This window comes from Danio rerio, chromosome 19 (assembly GCF_049306965.1).
Source record: "Danio rerio strain Tuebingen ecotype United States chromosome 19, GRCz12tu, whole genome shotgun sequence".
In the NCBI taxonomy this organism is placed as follows: Eukaryota; Metazoa; Chordata; class Actinopteri; order Cypriniformes; family Danionidae; genus Danio; species Danio rerio.
The window spans coordinates 34,647,350-34,671,160 of NC_133194.1; the positions used below are offsets into that span (position 1 = coordinate 34,647,350).

General features: G+C 35.8%; 2 protein-coding genes across 3 annotated transcripts in view; one reads left to right on the forward strand and one right to left on the reverse strand.

The window, feature by feature from the left end:
* hpca (hippocalcin) overlaps positions 1 to 23,811 on the reverse strand; it is an 802,589-nt gene that overhangs the window by 266,866 nt on the left and 511,912 nt on the right. The gene's annotated exons all lie outside the window — the stretch shown is intronic.
* fam8a1a (family with sequence similarity 8 member A1a) lies at positions 8,361 to 16,670 on the forward strand. Of its 2 annotated transcripts, none has more exons than XM_003200618.6 (5): positions 8,361 to 8,786; positions 9,898 to 10,018; positions 10,349 to 10,472; positions 10,702 to 10,841; positions 13,107 to 16,670. In XM_003200618.6, the coding sequence occupies exons 1-5, from the start codon at positions 8,447 to 8,449 to the stop codon at positions 13,252 to 13,254; spliced, it is 873 nt and encodes a 290-aa protein (XP_003200666.1). In that variant the 5' UTR covers positions 8,361 to 8,446; the 3' UTR covers positions 13,255 to 16,670. The 2 variants fall into 2 exon arrangements, with proteins under 2 accessions (XP_003200666.1, XP_068071397.1); XM_068215296.2 differs by lacking the exon at positions 13,107 to 16,670 and adding an exon at positions 11,868 to 11,967.

A 23,811-nucleotide genomic window follows, 5' to 3' on the forward strand; every position in this document is an offset into this window, starting at 1 on the left:
AGTGTGTTGTTAATTGCAGAGCTTATATAGTTAAAAGACAGTGTTGGTGTTCTGTTTTTCTGTTCTGTATCTCAATACTTTATGGAAATATCTGATTAATAAAATTGCTAGTGAATTGATTGATATACCAATCCATATTGATGTATATTGTTAAACCTGTATATTTACTGTATATTTTTATTAATGGTTATGCAGTGTGCTGTTAATTGCAGAGCTTCTCTATAAAAAAAGAAGAAGAAAAGTAAGTAAAAGTATTGCAAAAGTAACTCAAAAGTAAGAAAATAGATAACTTTTCCTAAAAAGTAACTAAATAACGCAACTAGTTACTTTTTCGGGGAGTAACTCAATATTGTAATGCATTACTTTCAAAAATAACTTTCCCAAACACTGAAAAACTGTTATAGAGGTATCAATACTTTATGGAAACAATTAACAAAAATAATATTGCTAGTGAATCGATTGATATACAGTAACAATCCATATTGATGTATTGATAAACCTGCATATTCACTGTATATTTCTAGTAAAGGTCATAGAGTGTGCTGTTAATTAGCTTCTCTATTAAAAAAGAAGAAAAAGTAAGTAAGTAAATAAATGAAAAGTAATGTAACGCATCAATTTCTATAAATAAATACAAATAAGTAACACAACTTTTTTAGGGTGTAACTCAATATTATAATGCATTACTTTCAAAAGTAACTTTCCCCAACACTGAAAAATTGTATGGAGGTATCAATACTTTATGGAAATAATCGATTAATAATGATGCTAATGAATTGATTGGCATATCAGTCCATATCGATGTATTGCTAAACCTGTATGTTTAACCCCTGCAACCTCAAAGATTGAGATTTATCTAAAAAGATTACAAAAACATTGTATTGAAATGCATGTAGTCACAGATCAATGGTGTTTCAAGAATGACAAATTTAGCCCATAATTCAAACAGATTTTCTATATGCGGAACACAAAGCGACTTTGAAGTGCAGGCTGCTTGTTTTGTGCTTTGTCTGCCCACAGCTGCATGTATATTGCAAACAAACATTTTCAATGGGTCAGATGTTGTGGAATGCTTTATTTCTTTTCCCACTTTTGATCTAGAAAGGCCGAGGGGGAAGTGGCTCATGTGATCATACGGAGGGGGACACATATAGGTGCTGTGAATGGGAGGTGGAGGGAGGTATATATGAGCCCTGACCACATGACGCCCGAGCCCCTCTCAAAAGTAAGGAAGCTGACATAATTCACTTAATGGGGTCTCGGTGTCAACACAGAGCTACAAATCTTGAGAAAAGGGATTTGCGCTCTCTTTTTTCTCAGCTAAAGGTAGAGAAATACGTAAGCAGATCACGTTTACGGAAACAAAAGAGGAACTCTGCTTTTTTAGTTTAGTTTTCCTATTTTTGATATATGAGTGGATGTCAAAAGAGATTATTTATTTGTCGTGTAATCAGTGTAAGAAGGATGTTATCTTTGTTGGCACAAATCCAATTTTTTCAAGCAATTACAAATGGGAAAATCATATTTTAACATTCTTAAAATTGTTATATTAAATATTATAGTTATTTTACTTCCTCAAGCAACCTTATTAGCCTAGTTTTATATATTATTGCTATGTGTGTGTGTGTAGATTTCGAGTCATTATTGAAAGACTATAAGTAAAAAAACACAAATACATCATGATTTTTTTTAATTCTTAAATATATTCTAAATATAGACACATGAACAAATAAAATTGAATATTTGTACTACTTAAAAAAAATAACAAAACGACATGCATGACTCGGAACTATGTAATTATTGTATTCGGCCTTATTTATTTTGTTAAGCTGCTTTGGGATGTTCAGGTCTTGGGGATGGGGGTTGGGTTGTTAAAACAAAAACAGAAAGAAGGAAACTGTAATGTCTGTTGTTTTATTGTATGGAGATTTTCTTTCCGTCAGTGAAAAAATATAATAAAAAATAGACATACATACAAAAGAATAAATAATTTTATTTAATTTTTTTTAACTTTTCAAAGCAACACAAATCAACAAATACAGCATAAATAAATAGTGTTTTGTTTTTTAAATTAAATACAAACCAAAATGCTGAACAAACAAGTTAGGACTGCATGATATTGTAAAAATCTAACATTGAAATATATATAAATATCTACATTATTGTAGCTTTTAAATGAAACCATTATTTGACTTCATATTTTAAATCATATCAAATTTACTGTAGCTTATTGCTTGGACTCAATTTAATGTAAGGGAAAATCAAATAATTTGCAAAAGCACTTTGGTTCAACTTAGAATTGAAGCAATTGATTATTTTACAGTGGCGTGCTATAAACTATGACCCACTACCACCCACTATCCACTTATATTTATTTGGGACATAGTTTGACACAATCATTTTAAATACTGAAGACATTTCTTCTGTAAATGACTTTCACAATCTTGTGTCTGAGGTTAAATCTGTGTAAGTGTGTTGACATCACATGATTTCCTGCTTTCTGCATCAGCATTCAGTCCATTTGTTGTAAAGATCATTTTCTTTTATGGCATTCTCAACATCAGCACTGAATTAAGCAGACTTGGACACAAACAGTAAGAGTTTGGAAAGATATGAGATTAAAAGAAACTAACTCAGCAAAGCAAAGATGCGTCACTGCTGGTTATAGAAGGTCTCAAAACAAAACAAACTTTTATACTTGAAATAATTTAAAGATTATTAATGTCAAAGTCAATTCATACCAATAATTGAGCTCGTAACCTTTTTTTAAGCTATCAAAAGCAACATATATACAGTTTTGTTAGAATATAGCCTTCATATTAAATTTTAATTCATTTATATTTGTTCCTTAATTTCTGTTTAATTGAGAAAATATTTTTTCAACACATTTCTAAGGTTAATGCATTTAATAACTAATTTCTAATAACTGATTTCTTTATCTTTTCCATGATGACAGTATAATATTTTACTAGATATTTTTCAAGGGTGCTATTCTGCTTAAAAGTGACATTAACACATAATTATTATAGTAATAATAATTATAGTTATTATAATAATTATAGTATAGTATACATAATAATTAGGCCTAATAACACTGACCTTAAAATGGTTTTAAAAATATTAAAAACTGCTTTCATTCTAGCCAAAATAAAACAAATTAGAATTTTTCCAGAAGAAAAATATATTTTAAACACATTCACTCTTATTTGTATGGATAAAATGTTTTTATCAACATGCACAAACACTAATACAACAAAGTTTGTGTTTTTTACCCAATTATAAATCAAAAGAAGTCACTCAGAGGTCTGAGGCGGTTTGTGCTGTTATCACATGCAGGAAAGTCATGATAAAGGTTTCAACCCCAACATGACTAAGCAAATGTAAATGTGCTGATCATTTGTTTAAGGGACAGTTTACTCAAAAATGAAAATTCAGTCATTTACATTTACTCTCCCTCCCTGTTTTTTTCTGTTGAACTCTACAGAAGATATTTTGTAAAATGTTGGAAACCAGTAATTATTGACTTTCATTATATATATTTTTTTCCTATGGGTGGCTATTATTTTCTAACATTCTTCAAAATATCTTGTTTTGTGTTGAACAGAAAAAGAAACTCATAATGGTTTGGAATCACCTGAGGGGGATTAAACAGTGAGTCTTTTTTTTTTTTCTTAATTATTGCTTTAACATTTATGACACAAAGGTCAGCTTTTGAGTCAATTATTGCATCCATCCTCCCTGAACAGATGTTGCACAGACTGTCTTGACACAATCACTATAGTCACAAAGTTCAAGCATGACAGTAAGTTTGATCAGCATTTGTGCTTTGAACATCTGAACCTCTGGTGATTTCATTTTTCAGATGTTATGACATAAACAGAGTCAAAAAAATATGATCCAGTGCTCTTTTACCTCCTTCTTAGTTAGCCTTCTTCTTTTTCTTTCTTTCTTCTTTTTTTTTTGTTAAATAATAGTAGAAGAAATATCATGACATACTTTGGAGTCATAATAATTGAAAGACAAGTGCTTTTAAATGAAACACAAATAAACACTGTGTTTTCAAGTTAGAAAAGGACATGAAAAGAAATCATCATAAAATGTGTGTATATTCAAAAAACACAAAACAAAAAAAATGTTTGGAAGCAAAACAAAAACGTGGAATTTCTGAAGTTTTGTACTCAAAACAAATATAAATAAAACATGACATTTTTTTCAAATAAATAACTAAACAAAACACCAAACAAATAAATTAAACTTGTTTTCTAAATACATTTGTTTATGTAGTTTTTTTGTTTGTTTGTTTTGTTTTTCTTTGCTTTGTGTTTCGGTTTATTTAAAAGTATTTATAAAACAGTTCTGTCTGGTTCTCGAATCTGATTGGCTGATAGCTGTGCGATATTTCCGTAATAACAGCACTCGTACAGCCAAATCATTACTAAACTGGCAAGTGAGATTTTTATGCTGTTTCATACATGAAACGCGCAGATAATTCACACTATTTGCCTGTAAATAGACATGTGAACATTTTTAGTTTACTTTTAGTTTTTAGTTTATTCTCTTTATTCGCATGTCAATTTCACTTGACAATAGAGGCTGATTCGCATCATGGGCAGAGCTTCTGTCTGCCTGGTGACTCTAGCTTCTTTGCTAAATGACTAACGTTGGTTTTATTACAAGAATAGCTGTGTTTATGTGCTGTAGGAAGACTGAAAAACAGTGTTGATTCGTTTGGAGCCGTGTCTGAGTCCACTAGATCCATTCTAAGGTGCACCAGCTCTGAGAGCTCATAAACTCCAACAGAAACTATACCTGGATGATGGAAGCTTTTAAGCAGTGCCTTCGACTAAGCTGAGCCCAGTTTAATGGACTGTTGTCCAGTGTCGGCAGGAGGTTTTTTCCCCTGGGACTCCAACAACAGGTGCTACATCGTAATCACGCTCCTACAAAAGCAAGCTCCTGATTGGTTAACGCGGCGCAAATGTGCACTGAAGGTTAAATTTTCCAACCCGAGTGAGTCAATCGCTCAACTTGCGCCACTTCATTGGCACTAATCTTGTAATTTGAGCCGCCTCATTTGCATGTAGACTGACGCTCCTTCCGCATCTGGTGTGAATGCAGCATAAGTCCATCTCTCTCGTATGTTACTGCTGTATGTAGTGCTGTATTTATACCATAGTAATTGTAGTGTGTTGAGTGTGAGATGGGACTCAGATGTCAGGAATATATGTATTTAGTGTTGGCTACACTTTATATAACCCTGAGTCACTTTTTGGTCTCCTGCTTTTGTTACTGCAGACTCGTTCAGTAAACAGAAAGAAAGAAGAAATGCCTACATGTGTTTAGTTTTTCCTTATCACAAGCACAGCAGTAATCTTGTAGTGTTTTTGCTCTACTTTGGCTTTTTCGGGGTTAATTATTGTGATCTCCTGATTGGCAACAGTGAAATACTGGGAAATCTCTGTAGACTGATGACATTTCATGCCGTTCAGCCTTATACATTTCAAATGTGAGCAAAATCACCCGTTTTGGACTGTTTCTGCGGTTCTGACTTTCAGAGACAAATGTCTTCGTGTTTGATTTTCTTTTTTTTATATACACGATTATGCCATCGAACTGTTGTATAAACATAATATCACACTCGTAGCAGTGCAATATGGCTGTATTGATATATATATATATCGGGGTTATATATATATATATATATATATAGTTTAAAATAAATGATGACAAAAAACAAAACAAATTATAAAAGACAAAAGTATTTATTTATTTATTATTATTTAGCCTCCCTAAACAGACGTTGCAACAACTCTTGACACAATTTTTTATGACAGTAAGTTTGATCAGCATTTGTAATGTGACTACATTTTGACCACTTTACCCCCTGTTGATTGATTTTTTTATTTTTTTTTGTGCAGATGCTATATGATTACATGTGTATCAACCGCAAACCCAATCACACACTCACACACCTCGCCTTTAATCCTGCACCAGTGGCAGCTTCCATGCAGGTCAGCGTTTGCTAGACACAGCTTTTATTTGGCCCTGATTATTTCTGCGCAAGTCACCTCACGTCCTGTCAGAGATGATCATCCTCACATGGCCCGATTCTGTTCCGCCTGGAGGCCTCCATTCAGGGCCCAGCACAGTCACTATAGGCCGGCCAGACCTTACTCACAGGCCCAGGGCAGCCCAGTCAGCAAATACACACCCAGCAGAGAATGAGACTTTAATACATCACTGTCTCTTAACAGCTGGCCGCCATAACAAGCGTAGGGGTAAAACAAGCGTTGATTCTGGTTGATATTTAGTGAAACGTTTATTACCTTATAGCTTCACATTGATATGCTGATGTCTAAATCAGCATAGTAAATCTCAGTTTTATGTATTTGCTAAAACTGAATTTAAGTACATAGAGTTTATACAGTTCATTCCTTCTCAGTGCTTCTTGATAAAAAAAGTGTTATGTTTAGGAGTATGTGTCATTAAATTTATGTTGACATACATGTTAAAATGCAGAAAATATTGAGAATAAATCAGTTCATTTTCACTGCAAATTCTAAATCATGTAAAAGACACTGTCGCCATCTAGTGGTAATGAATTTAAACAAAGATGACTAACTTTCTTTTTTGGGGTTGGGGGGTTGTGTAGAGCTTTATTTTGTTGAAAGAATTTCAATCTACTTAAACGAGTCAACAATAAAACTGTAATCGGGATGATACAATATAGAATCTTGGTCAATAAATCAAAAATATAGAGCAGAGAAAACTACATGTGCTTAGCTCGCCATCTTTATAATGAATCCACACGTTATTAACACCCAAAAACATTCTAAAATTGTTAAATGAATGTTTTCTGGGGTTAATAACGTGTGGATTTTTTATTAAGAAGAACATTTAATTTATGTGCTCATTAATAAAACTTTTCTTCAAAACACGAAAATATAGTAGGCCTATTTGTCAACATTATATTTATGTAAATATAAAAAATCAGATAGATAGATAGATAGATAGATAGATAGATAGATAGATAGATAGATAGATAGATAGATAGATAGATAGATAGATAGAATAAAAATAAAGCAGCCTTAAGTCTCCAGCACTACCATTTTTTCTGTAAAAAAATTATTTTACCATTACGTAGGCTATTATAACACTTATTTTATTCAATGCCTTTATTCATTCATTTTCGGCTTAATTACTTTATTCGTAAGGGGTCGCCTAAGCAAAATGAACCACAAACTTATCCAGCATGCCCTTCTAGCTGAAACCCAGTACTGGGAAACACCCATACACTCTCATTCACACAAATACACACGGCCAATTTAGCTTATTTAATTCACCTGTACCGCATGTCTTTGGATTGTGGGGGATATCGGAGCACCCGGAGAAAACTCACGCAAACACTGGGAGAACATGCAAACTCCACACAGAAATGCCAACTGACCCAGAAGAGGCTCGAACGAGCGACCTTCTTGCTGTGAGGAGAACAGTGCTAACCACTAAGCCACCATTTTACCCATATTTATAAATTATTGTAAAAATCTGATAATATAAATAAATAAAGTAATAAGTCACTAGCAGGTTAATTACTTTTTTCTGTAAGTATAAATATTTTACCATTACATCCCTGCTAAAAAAACGCTTAAACTAGCCTAGGCTGGTTGACTGGTTTTAGCTGATTGACCAGTCTGGTTTTAGAGGGGTTTTGGCCATTTCCAGGCTGGTGTCCTGTCATTTTCAGCCTGGTCTTGGTCAGGCTAGAAAATAGGCTGGTTTAAGCTTTTTCAGCAGGGATATAGTATCTACTTTCAATATTTTACTAGCTACAAATAAAAAAATTATTTAAATCGTTTATAGTTATATGACTTCTGTGTTGAATAACCGATTGTTATTAACATGGTAACACTTTACAATAAAGGTTTCATTTAACATAAGTTTAACTACAGCATTAGTTAACATAAACACAGAGAATTTATTTACGGTTAATTTAACATTAAAGTGTTAGTAAACATTTACTAACCGATAGCTTACTGGAACTGAGCTAACAAACTAACAATAATCAATCCGATATGTTTAATTAACCAAAATGAATAAACACGAACAATGTAGCTCATTTCTCTGCTATGAACCTTTTTGTAAACTTTGCAGGCTGCAACATTATTGAATAACACGGGGGTGCACAAATGGCGGGCATTTTTTATTTGAATCTACGTGACCAGTTTGCACAATCGTTTTGCTACAAAAAACTAATTATGAAAATTTAGTTTCATTCGCTTGTCAAAGATATTAAAGTAAAAACACAAAACAACTCCAAGCACGTTGCACCACGGGTACAATGGTATATTCCAGCTTAAATGAGCAGTTGTCATGGCCGTTCTCTGAGAAGATTAGCCTCTTTAGTGAGTGGAAGGAAGTGAAAATAGGATTTATTTAAGAGGTGAACATGGCAAAGAAGAACAGTGCGAAAGAGGCGGACAAAAACGGCGAAGGAGCCAATGACGATGATAAGATGACAACGAACGAGTACTGCGCGCGGCTGCAGCAGTGGATGTGGCGCTACTACAGCGGATATGTGAGCTGGCAGAGCTGGGTGTTGATGTCCGCGCCGCTCTTTCCTCCGCCTCAGTTCGGTTGCCAGGCACCGGGCAGCTCTGCATCCGTGTATCCCACAACGCCGGCGGACATCGCCGCCTGGTACAACCAAATGAGCAGCCCGGGAGCCATCCGTCCAGCAGACACCGCCACATCCAGCACTGGGGACAGAGGGGCAGCACAGCCCGCAGGTAGAGTAACTGTCAGTAACGCAGTCATCTGAGAAGAAAGACTAGTTAGCTTTAAACAAAAATCCTTAAAACACACGTTAATAAAGAACCTAATAAAATTCATTTACATTTTGTGTAAATTGTAGATTTTCCTTCACAGTCTCTATAGTTGTATTCACTTTGGTATTATGTATTTCCTAATTTAAAGGGATAGTTTACCCCAAAATTATAATGCACTCTGTCTTGTCAATGACTACTGACACCTTGAGTGTCAAAAAAACATGCAGAGGCAAAGTAAAACTAATACACGTGGCTCATGATGAAGATACATTGACAACATTTGAAGTGAAATGATATGCAGGAAACTGAACACACTTTATTTGTATATTACAATGCTGTGTTTTTATAACCATTATTCATTTGGTTTTGTAAATGTAAATTAATAGTAAATGTAATTTTTTGTGGTTCGCTCTGAAGATCACAAGTGATTCTATGCCACTTTCCCGCTCAGAATATGGAGCTATTTGTGTCAGTATTATAGTTCTTTAGTAGTGCTATCCAAGATCTGTGAAGAGATGATGATGCACTTCATTGAACATGTACAACAATGACATCACCTACATACTGTGTAACTGCAACTCAACTATGCTTATATATAATAACTTGAACTGTTAAAAGCTATTGCTTACTAGTTAATTAAAGTATTTACTAGCAATTAATACAGTTATGGTAACTAATAACTCAACTTTTCTGATTTTGATTATATTACAATAATTTGCATCTTTTGAAAAGCTGATTTGAAACAATAACTACTGTGAAAAGCGCTATATAAGTAACTTTAATTAAATTCAGTAGTACCTAGTATATTTAAACATTTTAAACAACAATAAAAAAGTCTAAAATGGGCATTTCCCGGCCAGTGTGTTCAATGTGAAATAATTTGATTCAAGAAACTAAAAAGCTTAAAGACTAAAAAGAACAACATTAATTTACATGACACGTACTACTATATGTTTTAATGCAAGAATCAAGTCAAATAAACTAACTTAAGAATGCACAGTTTTTGTGACAGTGAAAATATTAAACGTGCATCCATAGGTAGTCTTTCATAACATGATCTTTTTCCTTTCAGGTAGAGAATACATTATACCCTCTCCTCTACGCAGATTTCTGGCTGAAACTGTCGATTTCTTCATTCTCTTCTGTGTGAAAGCAACCATAGTGTTGTGGATCATGCATCTCTGTGGAATGAAGTGAGTTGAGAATATATATTTAAAAGAAAATACTTTTATTAAGACAGGATTTCAATTAAAATAAAATGCCCAAAAGACCACAGAAAAATCAGTAAGTGCTTTTATTTTTAAGCAACATCTGTTTTTAACATTGATAATGATTAGAAATGTTTATTGAGCACAGGAAAATATATTAAATAATAAACAGTTCTATTAGATTGTAATTATTTATGCATTATTAGGCCTACACCTTTAACATTATTTTGAGCAAATGACACATGGCATTTTAAATATATTGCATAGAGTATTGTATAATGACAGTTCAAATGTCTTCTTTGATCTTCTGAACAGAGATATTTCCAAATTCATAATGCAGTTTATAGTGGAAGAGATTGATGAGAACACGTCATTGGAGGACCTGCAGAAGATGATGGTCGTGGCTTTAGCATACAGAGTACTGGTGTGTGTTTATGAAGTAAGTGAGTCTCCTTGAGATTCTAGCATGTTTTTTTTTTCATCTTGGAAAAACAAAATTACAAACCTTGTATATATTCACAGTACATTTTTGATCAGCATTTTCATCCTTGTACTCTTGTTGCTTAATAACAGTATTTGGAGGGAAAACTCTGTGGTCTAAAGTGATTTGAATAAATTGTAGACATCTTGCCTGCACTCATACAGTCTGTTTTTGTCTTTTTCTGCAGATCATCTGTATTTGGGGAGCTGGAGGTGCCACTCCAGGAAAGTTTCTTTTGGGTCTTCGAGTCGTCTCATGTGACACGACAGTCCTGGTGCAACCGAATCGGGTTTTGGTGGTACCAGCATCCACTGTCAGCTTATCTGCGTGAGTTATGCATATATATATATATATATATATATCATCTTTTGTAAAACGGTTTGGACAGAACTGTGTGTAGGTATAGTTTGTCCACGGTCATATTAAAGTCATAGAAACACAAGAAGCCTCTTTTTTTTAAATTTCCTGATGTTAAAATAGGACCCAAATCCCAGTGATTTTGAGCCCCACTGCAACTTGACGTAAGAATGCGGTTTTCCCCGCCCACTGAATTGATTGACAGGTGCCATGTTTCTATAATAACATATATACACGTCAACAGAACATTTTTTTAAATCACTTCCAACTCTCTGTGATTTCTTTCACAGTTTTATAAGTTTAAAACGTTTGTAAAACAGAGCATGTTTCTAATAAAGAAAGTTAAATCGCTATCTAATTCTTAACTGCTATAACAACCACTTTGCTGACACCACGCATGGTGTCAGCAAATACAAATATATATGTGTGTGTACTGCAATTGGCATTTGTGTGTGACTCATCATTTTCGAAAGGCTTGAATAAACTCCAACACACATACATGAAAAAAGCTTAGTTGATATTTTTGACTGAGCTGTATTTGAGCTTTATCCATGTCTGTCTTTATTACTGACTGCTGTTTATCTGATGTAACGTGAAGCCGACATGCATGTGGGAGCGTTGGGCTGGGAGAAGCAGCTTATTTTTATTTAAAGCCACAGGCTACAAAAACAGCTACACTGTACTCAGACACCAAAATGGACAAATTCTGGAGGCTATATTAAATAATCTGATGGGTATTTTGACCTGAAACTTTACAGACACATTCTGGAGACACCAAAGGCGTATCTTACATTGTGTAAAAGGGGTAAAATAGGTCCTCTTCAATATTTAGTTTATACAGAGATTTGTGTAGGTCTGTTAGATAACCTGTTGACCTGTAGCCCTCACTGTAGCATTATTTGCCAATGGATACTGATCAAGACTTGGGCCAAACACCCATAGATGCAAACCTATTATAATCTCATTTTCTAACACAGAGGTTTCCAAACTTTTCAGCCTGCGACCCCTAATATGACGATGCCAGTGACTCGCGACCCCCAATATCCTGGTTATGAATACAGAAACCTTGCATGCAATGTCACACACACACCAAAACACCCAGGTATATTCTTTGTTTAATGTCAGTGCTGTAAATGGGCCAGAAACTTTAACCTGGTGTTATAAAATCAATCTGCTGCATCTGACGCTATTGCTGTGTCTTTAATATAATGTAATTACCACTGGGGTCGCAATCCAATAGAGATAGTAACTATAAGCTACTATAACTATTTAGTAATTATAAACGACTATATTTTTCTCTTCAGTAGGTTATGGATAAAATATGGTCATTCTTATATGATTTAATAATAATAAATAGATTTTTTTAAATCACCAGGCGACCCTCCTTCATTGTCCCGCGACTCCTCGAGGGGTCCCGACCCCCACTTTGAGAACCCCTGTTCTAACACACTCTTCTTTTGTCGACAAAAGTCTTTAGTCGGTCCCATAAGCTTGACTAACAGTAAATTTATTCATTTGCATGCAATAAAAAACTTAAAACAAATGATAATGTCTGAAGAACAAATAATGTTGAAACTTGAAATCCATCTTGATTTCTTCCATCAAAACAATTACATAGAAAAGAGGGGAGTCCAAACTCGGTCCTGGAGGACCGCTGTCCTGCAGATTTTAGCTCCAACTTGCCTCAACACACCTGCAGGGATGTTTCTAGAAAGCCTAATAAGAGCTTGATTAGCTAGCCCAGGTGTGTCCGATTGGGGTTTTAACTAAACTTTGCAGGACACCGGCCCTCCAGAACAGAGTTTGGATATGCCTGGCCTAGAACATACAGTTTAAATGTTAAATAAAATATATTTTTTCTACATGTCACCTGTAACTCAATAAGTATAAAATATTTCTTTGCACACGTGCAAATATGATTTTAGAATCTGGTTCAAAGGCAATATTTTTTGGAATCTTAATTTTCAGGACCTTGGCTCAATGCCCTCAATGATCTCAAGGCATCTCCAGGCCCAAATTTAGGATTAAAAAATGATTTTGTACAAAGTTAATAGCTATTGTATATAAAGGTGAGTGTCTGAATAAGAAATTATGTTGAAACTATGTTTGTTGCTTGTTTCCCTTCTATCCAGAGTTATACATGAAACAATTTGTTAAGTTTGTAAAAATGGTAAAAATTAAATCAAACTAAATGCTTTTAATTGAAACGTTTTATTTTTTTCTTCCACTTTGCAGCTCCACAGTACGGGCCTTAAACAAAAACTTCTCCATCGCTTTCCTCTTCCCAATCTTTATCACACTACTCTTTTTCCAGCACAACAGAACTGTTTATGATGTTGTGGCTGGAACCATCGTAGTTCAGAGGAGATCGAGAGCCAGATGACCTTCCTGTGAAAACTGCTCATGTCAAGCTTTTTAACAGCTTCTCAGTATTTGATTGAATATATATCATGAGAGTTTGCACTGCTGATTTGCACTAATAACCCATGTATCATAGCTAATGTTTACAGCATTAAGTATTACAAATTTTCTTAGAGATGTTCGTCAGTTTCGTGCTGAGTGATATAAAGACACATGTTTTTATGTAGACATGCTTGGAGATGAGTGGAATGTTTGACTTTAAACAGCAGTTTAATCCACAAGTTTTTCATAACTTCAAGCTTTAGAGCCCAGACGAGTCTGTTATTAATCTCAGCAAAGACAAGGAATTAAGTTCGGCATTCATGGCGTATCCCTTTGCTGTCCGGAATGTCCGCTCCTGTTGTCAATTCAGATATATGCCTCACTACATTTCTCAGGGTTTCTAAAAAAACTGTCTTTGTGTGTCATGTTTTTCAGAGTTGGTATTTTCAGAGTATGGTATTTAGAAACACGCATTATCTGCCCTTCAGTATTCGCCATGCCAAACACATCAGTTTTGATATGTCATAGAATTATATATTTAAAATTGTGACAATAATGTTTGATGCTAAACAGCAGTGTATTTACCACTTTCTTTTTTCTGGCTTGTGGATGAAATGATTTAGTTTTTTTTGTCTTATTTAAATAGTTTTTGTAATGGGTTAAGATCTTTATTTATTTTATTTTTCGCAGCGCTTCATGGGATTGTCGTTCTTTCCCTGTTTACAGTGGTTAAGTATAATTATTTGGTCATACAGTGTATCTGGAAAGTACTCATAGCGCTTCACTTTTTCCACATTTTTTAATGTTACAGCCTTATTGCAAAATGGATTAAATTAATTTATTTCCTTAAAATTCTACACACAATACTCCATAATGACTATGTGAAAAAAAATTTTAAATTGTTGGAAATGTATTAATAATAAAAACCTGAAAAATCACTTGTACATAAGTAATCACAGCCTTTGCTCAATACTTTGTTGATGCACCTTTGGCAGCAATTACAGCTTCAAGTCTTTTTGAATATGACGCCACAAGCTTGACGTACCTGTCTTAGGGAATTTTTGCCCATTCCTTTTTGCAGTACCTCACAAGCTCTATCAGGTTGGATGGCTTCAGAGATGTTCAATAGGATTTAGGTCTGGGCTCTGGCTAGGCCACTCAAGGACATTCACTGAGTTGTTGTGAAGCCACTCCATTGATATTTTGGCAGTGTGCATTGGCTCATTGTCCTGCTGGAAGATAAACCATCGTCGCAGTCTGAGGTCAGAATCACTCTGAAGCAGGTTTTCATTCAGGATGTCTCTGTACATAGTGTTGGAATATTCAATTCCATACGTGTTCAAGAAAGATCAGGAGAGTTTTTTCAATGTCAAAAAACATAACAATTTATTGGATACAAATGAATAATTTGAGTCACAGAATTCTGTTTTCCTCAATGCAGTGCAGAAGTTACATTAAGGAGGTGTGCAACAACTTTCTTTTCCTGACTTGAACATATATAGGCAGCTGATATTAACAGGTAGAGTTTTTGTGGAATTCGTCATTTGTCACTCATTGTTCAGTCCTTCATTGGCCGCACCCCAGACATAAGTGCTCTTTTTCTATGAATTCTCTGCACAAAAAAAAAAGCATAAAACTTTTTGTGCTCTTTGTCAGTTTTAACATCTTTCGTCAGACAGGAAGTTTCTGCAGAGCTGAATTTAATTTTGGACCAGCATTCATCTACTTCTGCAAAAATGCTAATTAGTATGCACAACATCTCACACACAACAGGAGAAGTTCAGGTAATATATGACCCTTACATGACCAATACAAATAATTGTTTGACATAAAGAAAAAGAGACAAAAATAATAAAAAAATTTGTTCCTATTTTTTAACAATAGCTGCATTCATATTCCCCTCTATCCTGACTAGTCCTCCATTTCCTGCTGCTGAAAAACATCCCCAAAGCATGATGCTGCCACCAACATGCTTCACTGTAGGGATGGTATTAGCCTGGTGATGAGTGGTGCTTGGTTTTCTCCAAAAGCAACACCTGGCATTCACTCCAAAGAGTTCAATTTAAGTCTCATCAGACCAGGGACTTTTGCTTCTTATGGTCTGAGAGTCCTTCAGATGCCTTTTGGAAAATGTCTAGTAGGGAATGGCTTCAGTCTGGCAACTCTACCATGCAGGCCTTGTTGGTGGATTGCTGCACAGATGGTTGTCCTTCTGTAAGGTTCTCCTCTCTCCACAGAAGACCGCTGGAGCTCAGACAGAGTGTCCATCGGGTTATTGATCACCTCCCTGAGTAAGGCTCTTCTCCCCTGATCACTCAGGTTGCTGGCCAGCTTTAGGAAGAGTCCTGGTGGTTCCAAACATCTTCCACTTGCATATGATGAAGGCCACTGTGTTCTTTGGAACTTTCAGAACAGCAGATATTTTTGTGTAACTTTCCCTAGTCTCGTGTCTCGAGACAATCCTGTCTCGGAGGTCTACAGACATTTCCTTTGTCCTAATGCTTTGTTTGTGTTTTGACATGCACTGTCAACCCTGGGACCTTAGACAGGTTTTCAAATCATGTCCAATCAACTGAATTGACCACTGGCGAACTCCAATTAAACTGCTAAAGCATCTCAAGAATGATCAGTGGAAACAGAATGTACCTGAGCTCAATTTAGAGCTTCACGGCAAAGGCTGTGACCACTTATGTACAAATGATTTTTCAGGTTTTTGTTTTTAAATAAATTTGCAACAATTAAAAAAAAATACTTTTTTTCACAATGTCATAATAGGCTATTGTGTGTAGAATTTTAAGGAAATAAATAAATTTAATCCGTTTAGGAATAAGGCTGTAACATAAACAAATGTGGAAAGAGTGAAGTGCTATGAATACTTTCTGGATGCACTGTATATGTCTTCGCTTCAAGTTGTGATTGTTTATGTGGCTGGTTGGTTTTGTTCATGCCTTATTCAGCTTTCAAATTATTTTTTTCTCTCTAGTAAATCCCCCAAATTAATAGGAAAATTACTTTTGGAACCAGCACTGAAAAGGCCCATTATTACACTCCATATAGTGTTAAAATATTAAAGTTGATGCATGCAACTCTGCAGAACGAATTTAAATGAACATTTCTTTATAACCACTGGGTGGTGATATTTGTCTGTGAAACCAAGCTGCAAGGTGAATTTGACAATCATACTGGTGCGTTCTGTGAAATGCAAAGCAAATGTTTTTTGGCATTGTTCACTTACAGTCACATTCCATAGAGAGTAACAGTCCACATTCTCACAAGCAGTAAATGTTTCCTGACGATCACATGCCATTCAGGCAAACAGCTGTGAAATGTCATTGTCTTGGTAAGAATGATTCACTGATGATTTACATATTTAAAATAAATGTTATATCCATAAGCATAAGGTCTGTTTTTTTAATTTGGTCATTCTGTTGCCCGCTCTAGTCTCTCCGGAGGTCTCAATGTCTCGGGGGTAGATCCTCGTAATCAAATCCTTGCGGAGCAAATGAAGAAAACAGACACAAGGGGTGTCTTAGGACAAATGCTCTTTAGCATGCACTCACAGACACTTACAAAGTCTGATAATGCAAGGTTTTGGCATGGTTTTAAACAAACATTACGAGATGGTATAAGTTTATTTGAAAATACAAGATAGTCTTGTTCTCTTTTTACACATTCAAAAAAAGAAAAAATGTTTCAAGTACACTTACATGTGGTGTGATGTATGCAAGCCACAGCAGAAGCCTGAAGAAAGGTTTTTTTTTTTTCTTCACAGGGAGCAGGTCACTTCCGACCACTAGAATAGTGAATACTATTTCATCCAATATGTTATGTATGTATGTATATATATATATATATATATATATATATATATATATATATATATATATATATATATATATATATATATATATTAAAATTACATAGTTTTGTATGCTGAATAATAAATTAATTGAGGCTAGTTGCTAGTTGCACTTTTCTGCAATGCAAATCCTAGCAATAAACCTTTGTATTTGTCCAGCGATGCATCTAAACCATCGCTGTACTGACTTATACTTATACAGACTTATAATGTTTCAGTATAAGTCTGCAACGTAAAATTGCATCTATAAACTCAGTTTTATTTTCACATTTTTTATTGCGAAAAAAACGAACACCTTTTTAGTATAAATTGTTACATATCGTTATCTTTGTTGTTGTTGTTGTTTTTAAGAGAAGGTAAAAAAATATATAAAAAAGGAAAAACTTGTAAAAAATAAGTATAAGGGGAAAAGAAAAATTAAAACAAGATTAATAAAAGTACAGAAAATTACGACCAACTGGATGCAGTCATTCAACAGACACAATCAAATGTTCAGATACATTGTCTATGTTAAAAGTAAATATTTACAACTAAACAGTAAAATATAATAATAGTTAAAAAAGAAAAATTAAATACTATGCAAATGAATAGATTAAAAAGAAAGGGAGAGTGCACCTATTGAATGGAAGGCAAGATGTTAATAGAGTTAAAGTAAATTATAAAACATTGCCACTTTTTACAGAAATAGTTTTTTTCTAGAGCATCTAACCTTTTCCAACTTTAAAAAATGCATGGTATCTATCCACAAGCCATTGGGATATAGTTGGAGGTTTCTTTGATTTCCAGTGAATATGGCGCCTAGCTAATAATGAGGTAAAGGCCAAAATATCAACCATTTTATTTGAATAGTCTGTGTAGAATTCATGCTTTTTATGATAACCTATTGTATATGGTTTGGTTCAAACGAACATCTGAATCTGTTCATTTCTGACCCTGTTAATATGATTTAAAAAGCAACTTGTAAAGCTAAATTTTGAATTACTTTGAATGTTGCCGAATATGTTTAAAAAAATAGATAAAGGATCAAAATAGCAACAGGAAGCATTTAAACAATTTTTTTTTCTTTTGTAACGAATTTCATTCAGTATAATTTGTGTCTTTATTTTAATGTATTTTTTGTTGGTCAGTTATCTACAAAGTAAACGAAAAGAATCAATACATTTTAAGTGAAATGGGGTGCAAATAATACTTTTAGGCCTTAAGGGAATCATGAATTACATTCAAGCAGGCCTATTATAACATAAAATATAGTATTTCTGACATTTTTCTTTATAATTTGAGTTTTGAATTACAGTATCGCAATACTACCCACATAGCAAAATATTTCTGGCCCACACAACCAGCTGTTGTTTGGCCCACATGCCGCATAATTACGGTACATGGCTGGACCAATTCTGGCTTCCAGACAAGAGCCAAACATGGACTTTATCTGGGCCAAGTCTAAGCCAATTTAATAACCCTGAACTGGGCCTGAACTGGGCCAGATATGTTGGTGTGTCATGACTGCAATGAAATTAATAAACCCATAAAGCCTTGCTTTTTAGGTGCACTATGGGTGTGCTTATTACTCAAATCGACCAGATTGGTAGACTTTTTTTTCTTTATCCAAAAATAATAAAAAAAGAATAAACATATTTTAAGTGTGGGTCAAAATAGGCCAAACTTACATGGCTCATATATCCATTGTTAGCATCTTGGCCCAATACTACATTTGATATCTGGCCCAAGTATTGTGTGCCGTCTTTTATGCCAAATCTGGGCCAGAATTCTTTGCTACCTGGGTACTTGGTATCGTGATATTTCAGCTAGTATCGTAAGATTAAAGATATCATGACAACCCTACCTTAGACATAATTGTAAAACAATTAATCCAGTAATTCTGTTACATAAGGCACTTAAAGAACATATGACATAAATTTCACTGTGGTGCATGACATCTGTCAACAGTATTAAGAAAAAAATCAGATAGCCTGGTTTTTAAAAAATGGATTCAATGATATACTTTAAATTGTATCAGGCTAAGGCGAGCACATGTTGTTCTACAACATATTTTCTGCAGCGCACCAAGCCACCATTCTTCCTGAAAACATAGTCCCAATTCATATTCCCCACCTTTTTTAAAAATTTTAGAAAGAAAATACTCATCCAAGCTTAAAATGCACCCATAGATTTTGTTTTACATTTGTGATTTGTGTTAAGAGTTTAGTTGTAGTAACTCTTCCAACAAGAACTCAATTCTCTTTGAGAGCATTTAACATTCAGTATGTCATTTTGAAGAATAATTTGCCATCTTGCCTCAAAGACAACATATGCATCTGAAATTGCATACTTCACTAGTAGGTGAAAACATGGAAATCTGCTAAACTTAAATAACAAAATCACTTATTATAAGTGAAATCTACACATGTGCATACAATGGATATCAATCTATCTGTGAAGCCATACAACTGACAATGTTCGGTCACATGGTGATGGCTGAATGTAGTTTCACCAAGTAATTACATCTTACTACTGTACTTAAGAGGGAATACGATTTCAGATACAGCTTTACTCACCCATAGACCCATCCATCTGGCTGCTCATCATCTCCAATATGATTTTTACTAGGTTGCACATCTGGTTTGGCCTGCCAGCAGTGCTTGGCAAGGCCACTGGGTTCACAGCTGCTGACTCTTCCCACATCCTCTCCAGTCGGAATTCTGGTAAAGCCGTCCCCGTGGATAGTGCTTCACCCTGTTGAGAGGACTGACTGACTGGCAGGCTAAAGACAACATGATATGCTTGTTTTGTTTTCCACTGATCCTCAGAGCAGCCTGATCTAGAACTGACAGCATGTTTAAATGATTAGCTGCATTAGTCTTGATTTGCAGCAGACATCATATTTAATAATATTGTGACATAGAAGAGTACGAATCATTAAATGTTTTAGACTGGGAAGTAGGCTCATTTTACAAGTCACTAAACAGTTTTTTGAACACATTCAGCCAATCTCCGAGTCTGGCAGGAGCACATTTAGCTTAGCATGGTGAAGACTTCATTCTGTTTCCTTGGCCTCCAGATTCCCCAGATCTCAGTCCATTGGGATGTGCTGGACCAAAAAGTTTGATTCACTGCAGCTCCAACTTGCAACCAACAGGAATAGACCGACCAGCTGACCGATTACTTCTGTGTGGACGGCTTTCCAGCTATTACCAGTTTGTCCAGTGGCTCGCCATGTATGTTGGAGGACCAGAGATGAGTTAAATATGACAATGGGGTTTGAATCCAGCAAAGAACAATTCAAGAAAGCAGGTAAGACTGTCACAGTTTAGGGGTTTGTGTGTTCTTTCTGTATGTTATGTGTCATGCCTTTTGTGTTGTCGTGTGCGAGGGTGTGTGCTTGTTTACCTTTTGTGTTGACGGCGTGTTTTCGAATCAGTTGATTTAATCATCCTCGAGCTGATCCCAGTTTCACAGACTATATATTTCAGCCTGTGGTTACTGCTGGTTATCAGTCCGTTGTTTGTACTTGTTCCTGTCTGTTGTTCCTCAGGATTCTTCGCAGCCTGTTTGTCAGTTGATGTCTTGTGGCCAGTGGGCTCTCTTTTGTTTTGAACATTACTTAGTCTCCGAAACATCCAGTTGTATTCCTTGATACATTCTTTTATTTTTTTTTCGTTAAATACTTGCAGTTGGATCCTCTCTGTCTGGTGTCGTGACGAAGATGAAAACAGAAGCCAAAAAATAAACAAGTAAATAACAGAGTGAGAATGTGGTAAAATCTGAAAATGTGGTAAAAATCAGGCGAGTGCTTTTGCTTTTGAAAACACTATTGGTTGGGTTTAGGGCAGGGCTTAATTTGTGATGGAACAAGCCGGATCCGACACCTCTGAAATCTGATCCAGCACCTCACTTTACCCCTCCGTCTCCTCAACCGCCCTCCTCCCCCGTCCGCTGTTCACTTTCACTTTCTTCTGTGACTCCCCTACCCTCTTCACTTTCGTTATCAACAACCCCCTGCTCTTCATGTTACACGACATCCCCCCTCCCCCCATCAACGCGCCATCCACCTCACCCCTTCACCTCTGTAACATGCCGGATCCATTACCCCAATCTGTTCCATGACCAGGGTAGGAGGGAGGAGGGTGGGTCAGTCAATCGGTCAGTCAGTCTGTCTGATACGTTTTCAGAATGAGACTGGGTTGGAAATAGAATGATCTGCTGCTGACATCTTGGACCCAGATACGACACGACATCAGAAAAAAGTAAAAAGCAGAACATCTAAAAAAAGAGGAATATCTCAGAACTCGTTTAATCCAGAATCTTTGCTTCCTACATAAACATATTTTTTTTCCAAGTTTGCATTGTGTTTCATACCAACCTTCAAGAATCGGTGATTTCATTTGTGACCTGCTACCTGTGAAACAAAATTGACTTTTGCATTTGCATCTCTAGTACATCTGAAAACACGGCCTCATTAAAATAGCTTTTTTTTGTGTGTGCTTTGTGTATTGTATGCTGCTCACTGTGAATCAGGAGAGACGAGCGCTGCAGTGAGGTGACTAATTAGGGAACTTCACAGCGAGAGGAGCTGGTGAGGATGCTTGTGACAATAACAAGTCCCGTCGACAGGAAGGAACTCTCCTGAGCTGATCCCACAGCGATCCACAGCTCTGAACACACAGCAGAGCATTAATGCCTCGACTTAATGAGGCCTGTTTGCAGAGTAATACAGAGAAACCACAACTGTTTACAACAGGTTACATTCGCATGGCCCATTTTTTTCTGTTGCATAAAGCAGAGGATCATTTTTAATCAGCAAGTAGCCTACAGTATATATATCTGCCGAAACAGAACACAAGGTTGTTAAAAAATGTGAAGCTCAAATTGAAACTTTAATACGAAAGCCATGCTTACATGGTGCCCTTACAACTTTTGATAATTACTATTTTGACAGGATTTATAACCCTGGTTGCATCCATTCTGATTCACCTCCACTGGTGTCTTCCAGGCAACCGCTGACTGATCGATATACAACAACCACAGTGGAGTAAAATGCCTCCTCTGATATATCGGAACTGTGGCGTGACGCCAAGTCTGACTGAACACGGCACAGTCATTCTGGGGATAATCCATGGATTTTCCACTTCCTTTCAGAACAGAAAAACGTGTCCCAGTCTTCTCTGCTCTGCGTAAGAGTCTCTTTAAATAGCCACCATTAATCCTTATGCATTCATAATCAGCAGCTCTCTGCCATTTGTATCACTCTAAAGAGCTGAAATCACCAGTGAAGCCAAAGCCATAAATTACAAGCAGATCCTTGCACTCCCCATCCCAATCTGAGTGGTTAAGATGGGGTCTAATCGGGTTTCCTAGTGGGACAGAAGGAGAATTAGAGTGTCTTTCAAACAGGAGTTAACGCTGTGCATGAAAGAAGCACACTGCTGCTGTATGCTGATAGTGCTGTGGTAAAGCCTGAACTCAGTGACCTTATCGAGAGCAACTCTGGATCTTTCCAGACCAACGGGAAAAGCACATGTGGTGCACTAAGTAAAGAATAATTGACAACAGGCTTTTGAATGATTTGAGAAATAATGTGGCCATGATGCGAAGCAGTCCAGGTTGGCAGTATTTTTGAATAATTCAGTGAACTTGTTCTGCTTATACTACAGTTACAACACCATCTGTTCAGATGTTGTTTATTTTCTGTCCTCAAACTGCTCCTGTGTGAAGAACAGTCAGGTGTGGTTCCAGTTGTGTTTCCACCTAAGCCTGGGATGATGCACAAGCCGTTCTAATCCTGCAATTCTAAGCAGAGTTAGGGCTCATTTACACCGAATGCATCTTTGTTTATAAAAAACGCAAGACGGTGTACTCTGGAATGGGAAAAAAACTCTTTCTGTGAACAACCCCTTAGACAGTACTGAACCGCGCTAGACTGGTAGACTATCACCATTATATTACCGGCCACTTACTCTATAGCTGGCTCAGGCCTGTAGCCAGAGGGGGGTTCGGGTGGTTTCGGAAGACCCACTCCTCACTGACAAAGGTCCAGAATTTGTCCCGTACATAACCTCATTTGACTTATTTTGACTGCATTGTTTTTGTCATAGTGAAAATAACCAATCAAAAAGGCTTTAAGACTAAGCAGAATCCTCTCTTGGGTGTGTCTTTGGTGTGACTTCAGCCAATCAGTTTTGGCCAACGCTAACAAATATTTTTTCCAACATCCATAGGTGCAGGAAAGCATACAATCTGACATAAGACAAGTCATCTTTTGCGAACGTATTGTTAAGAAAACATTTTACTTTTGAACTCTTGAAGCAAAAAATTACCAATAGCACCAAAAGCAGACCATATTAAAAACAATTGCCAAACTGTTTTGGCTAAATAGTCAAAAAGTGTGGTTATGATGACCATCCAACAAGCTAATTTAGAATAGTGCTTAAAATCTTACTAAAATGCTGTATTTAAATTTCATAATTGAATATTAAATGACGGTAATAGCTACACAAAGGTCCACTTTTTCAGAGAAACAACCACCGCTTTCACCAGGCTGGCTACAGGCCTGCGGCTAGGGGAAGTCTTTTGTTTATTGATTTATTATTTGTTTGTTTGTTTGTTATTCAATGAAGCAAAAATCAGAAAAAAAACCTCATGTACAGACGTATCTGATCATTGTCTATATAACTGTTTAGT

Excerpts from the sequence above, each read along its gene's own strand:
- fam8a1a (XM_003200618.6), top strand. The coding sequence starts at position 8,447 with ATGGCAAAGAAGAACAGTGCGAAAGAGGCGGACAAAAACGGCGAAGGA. Across the intron at positions 10,019-10,348 it reads ATGCATCTCTGTGGAATGAA|AGATATTTCCAAATTCATAA; the intron begins GTGAGTTGAGAA and ends TCTTCTGAACAG. Across the intron at positions 10,473-10,701 it reads TACTGGTGTGTGTTTATGAA|ATCATCTGTATTTGGGGAGC; the intron begins GTAAGTGAGTCT and ends CTTTTTCTGCAG.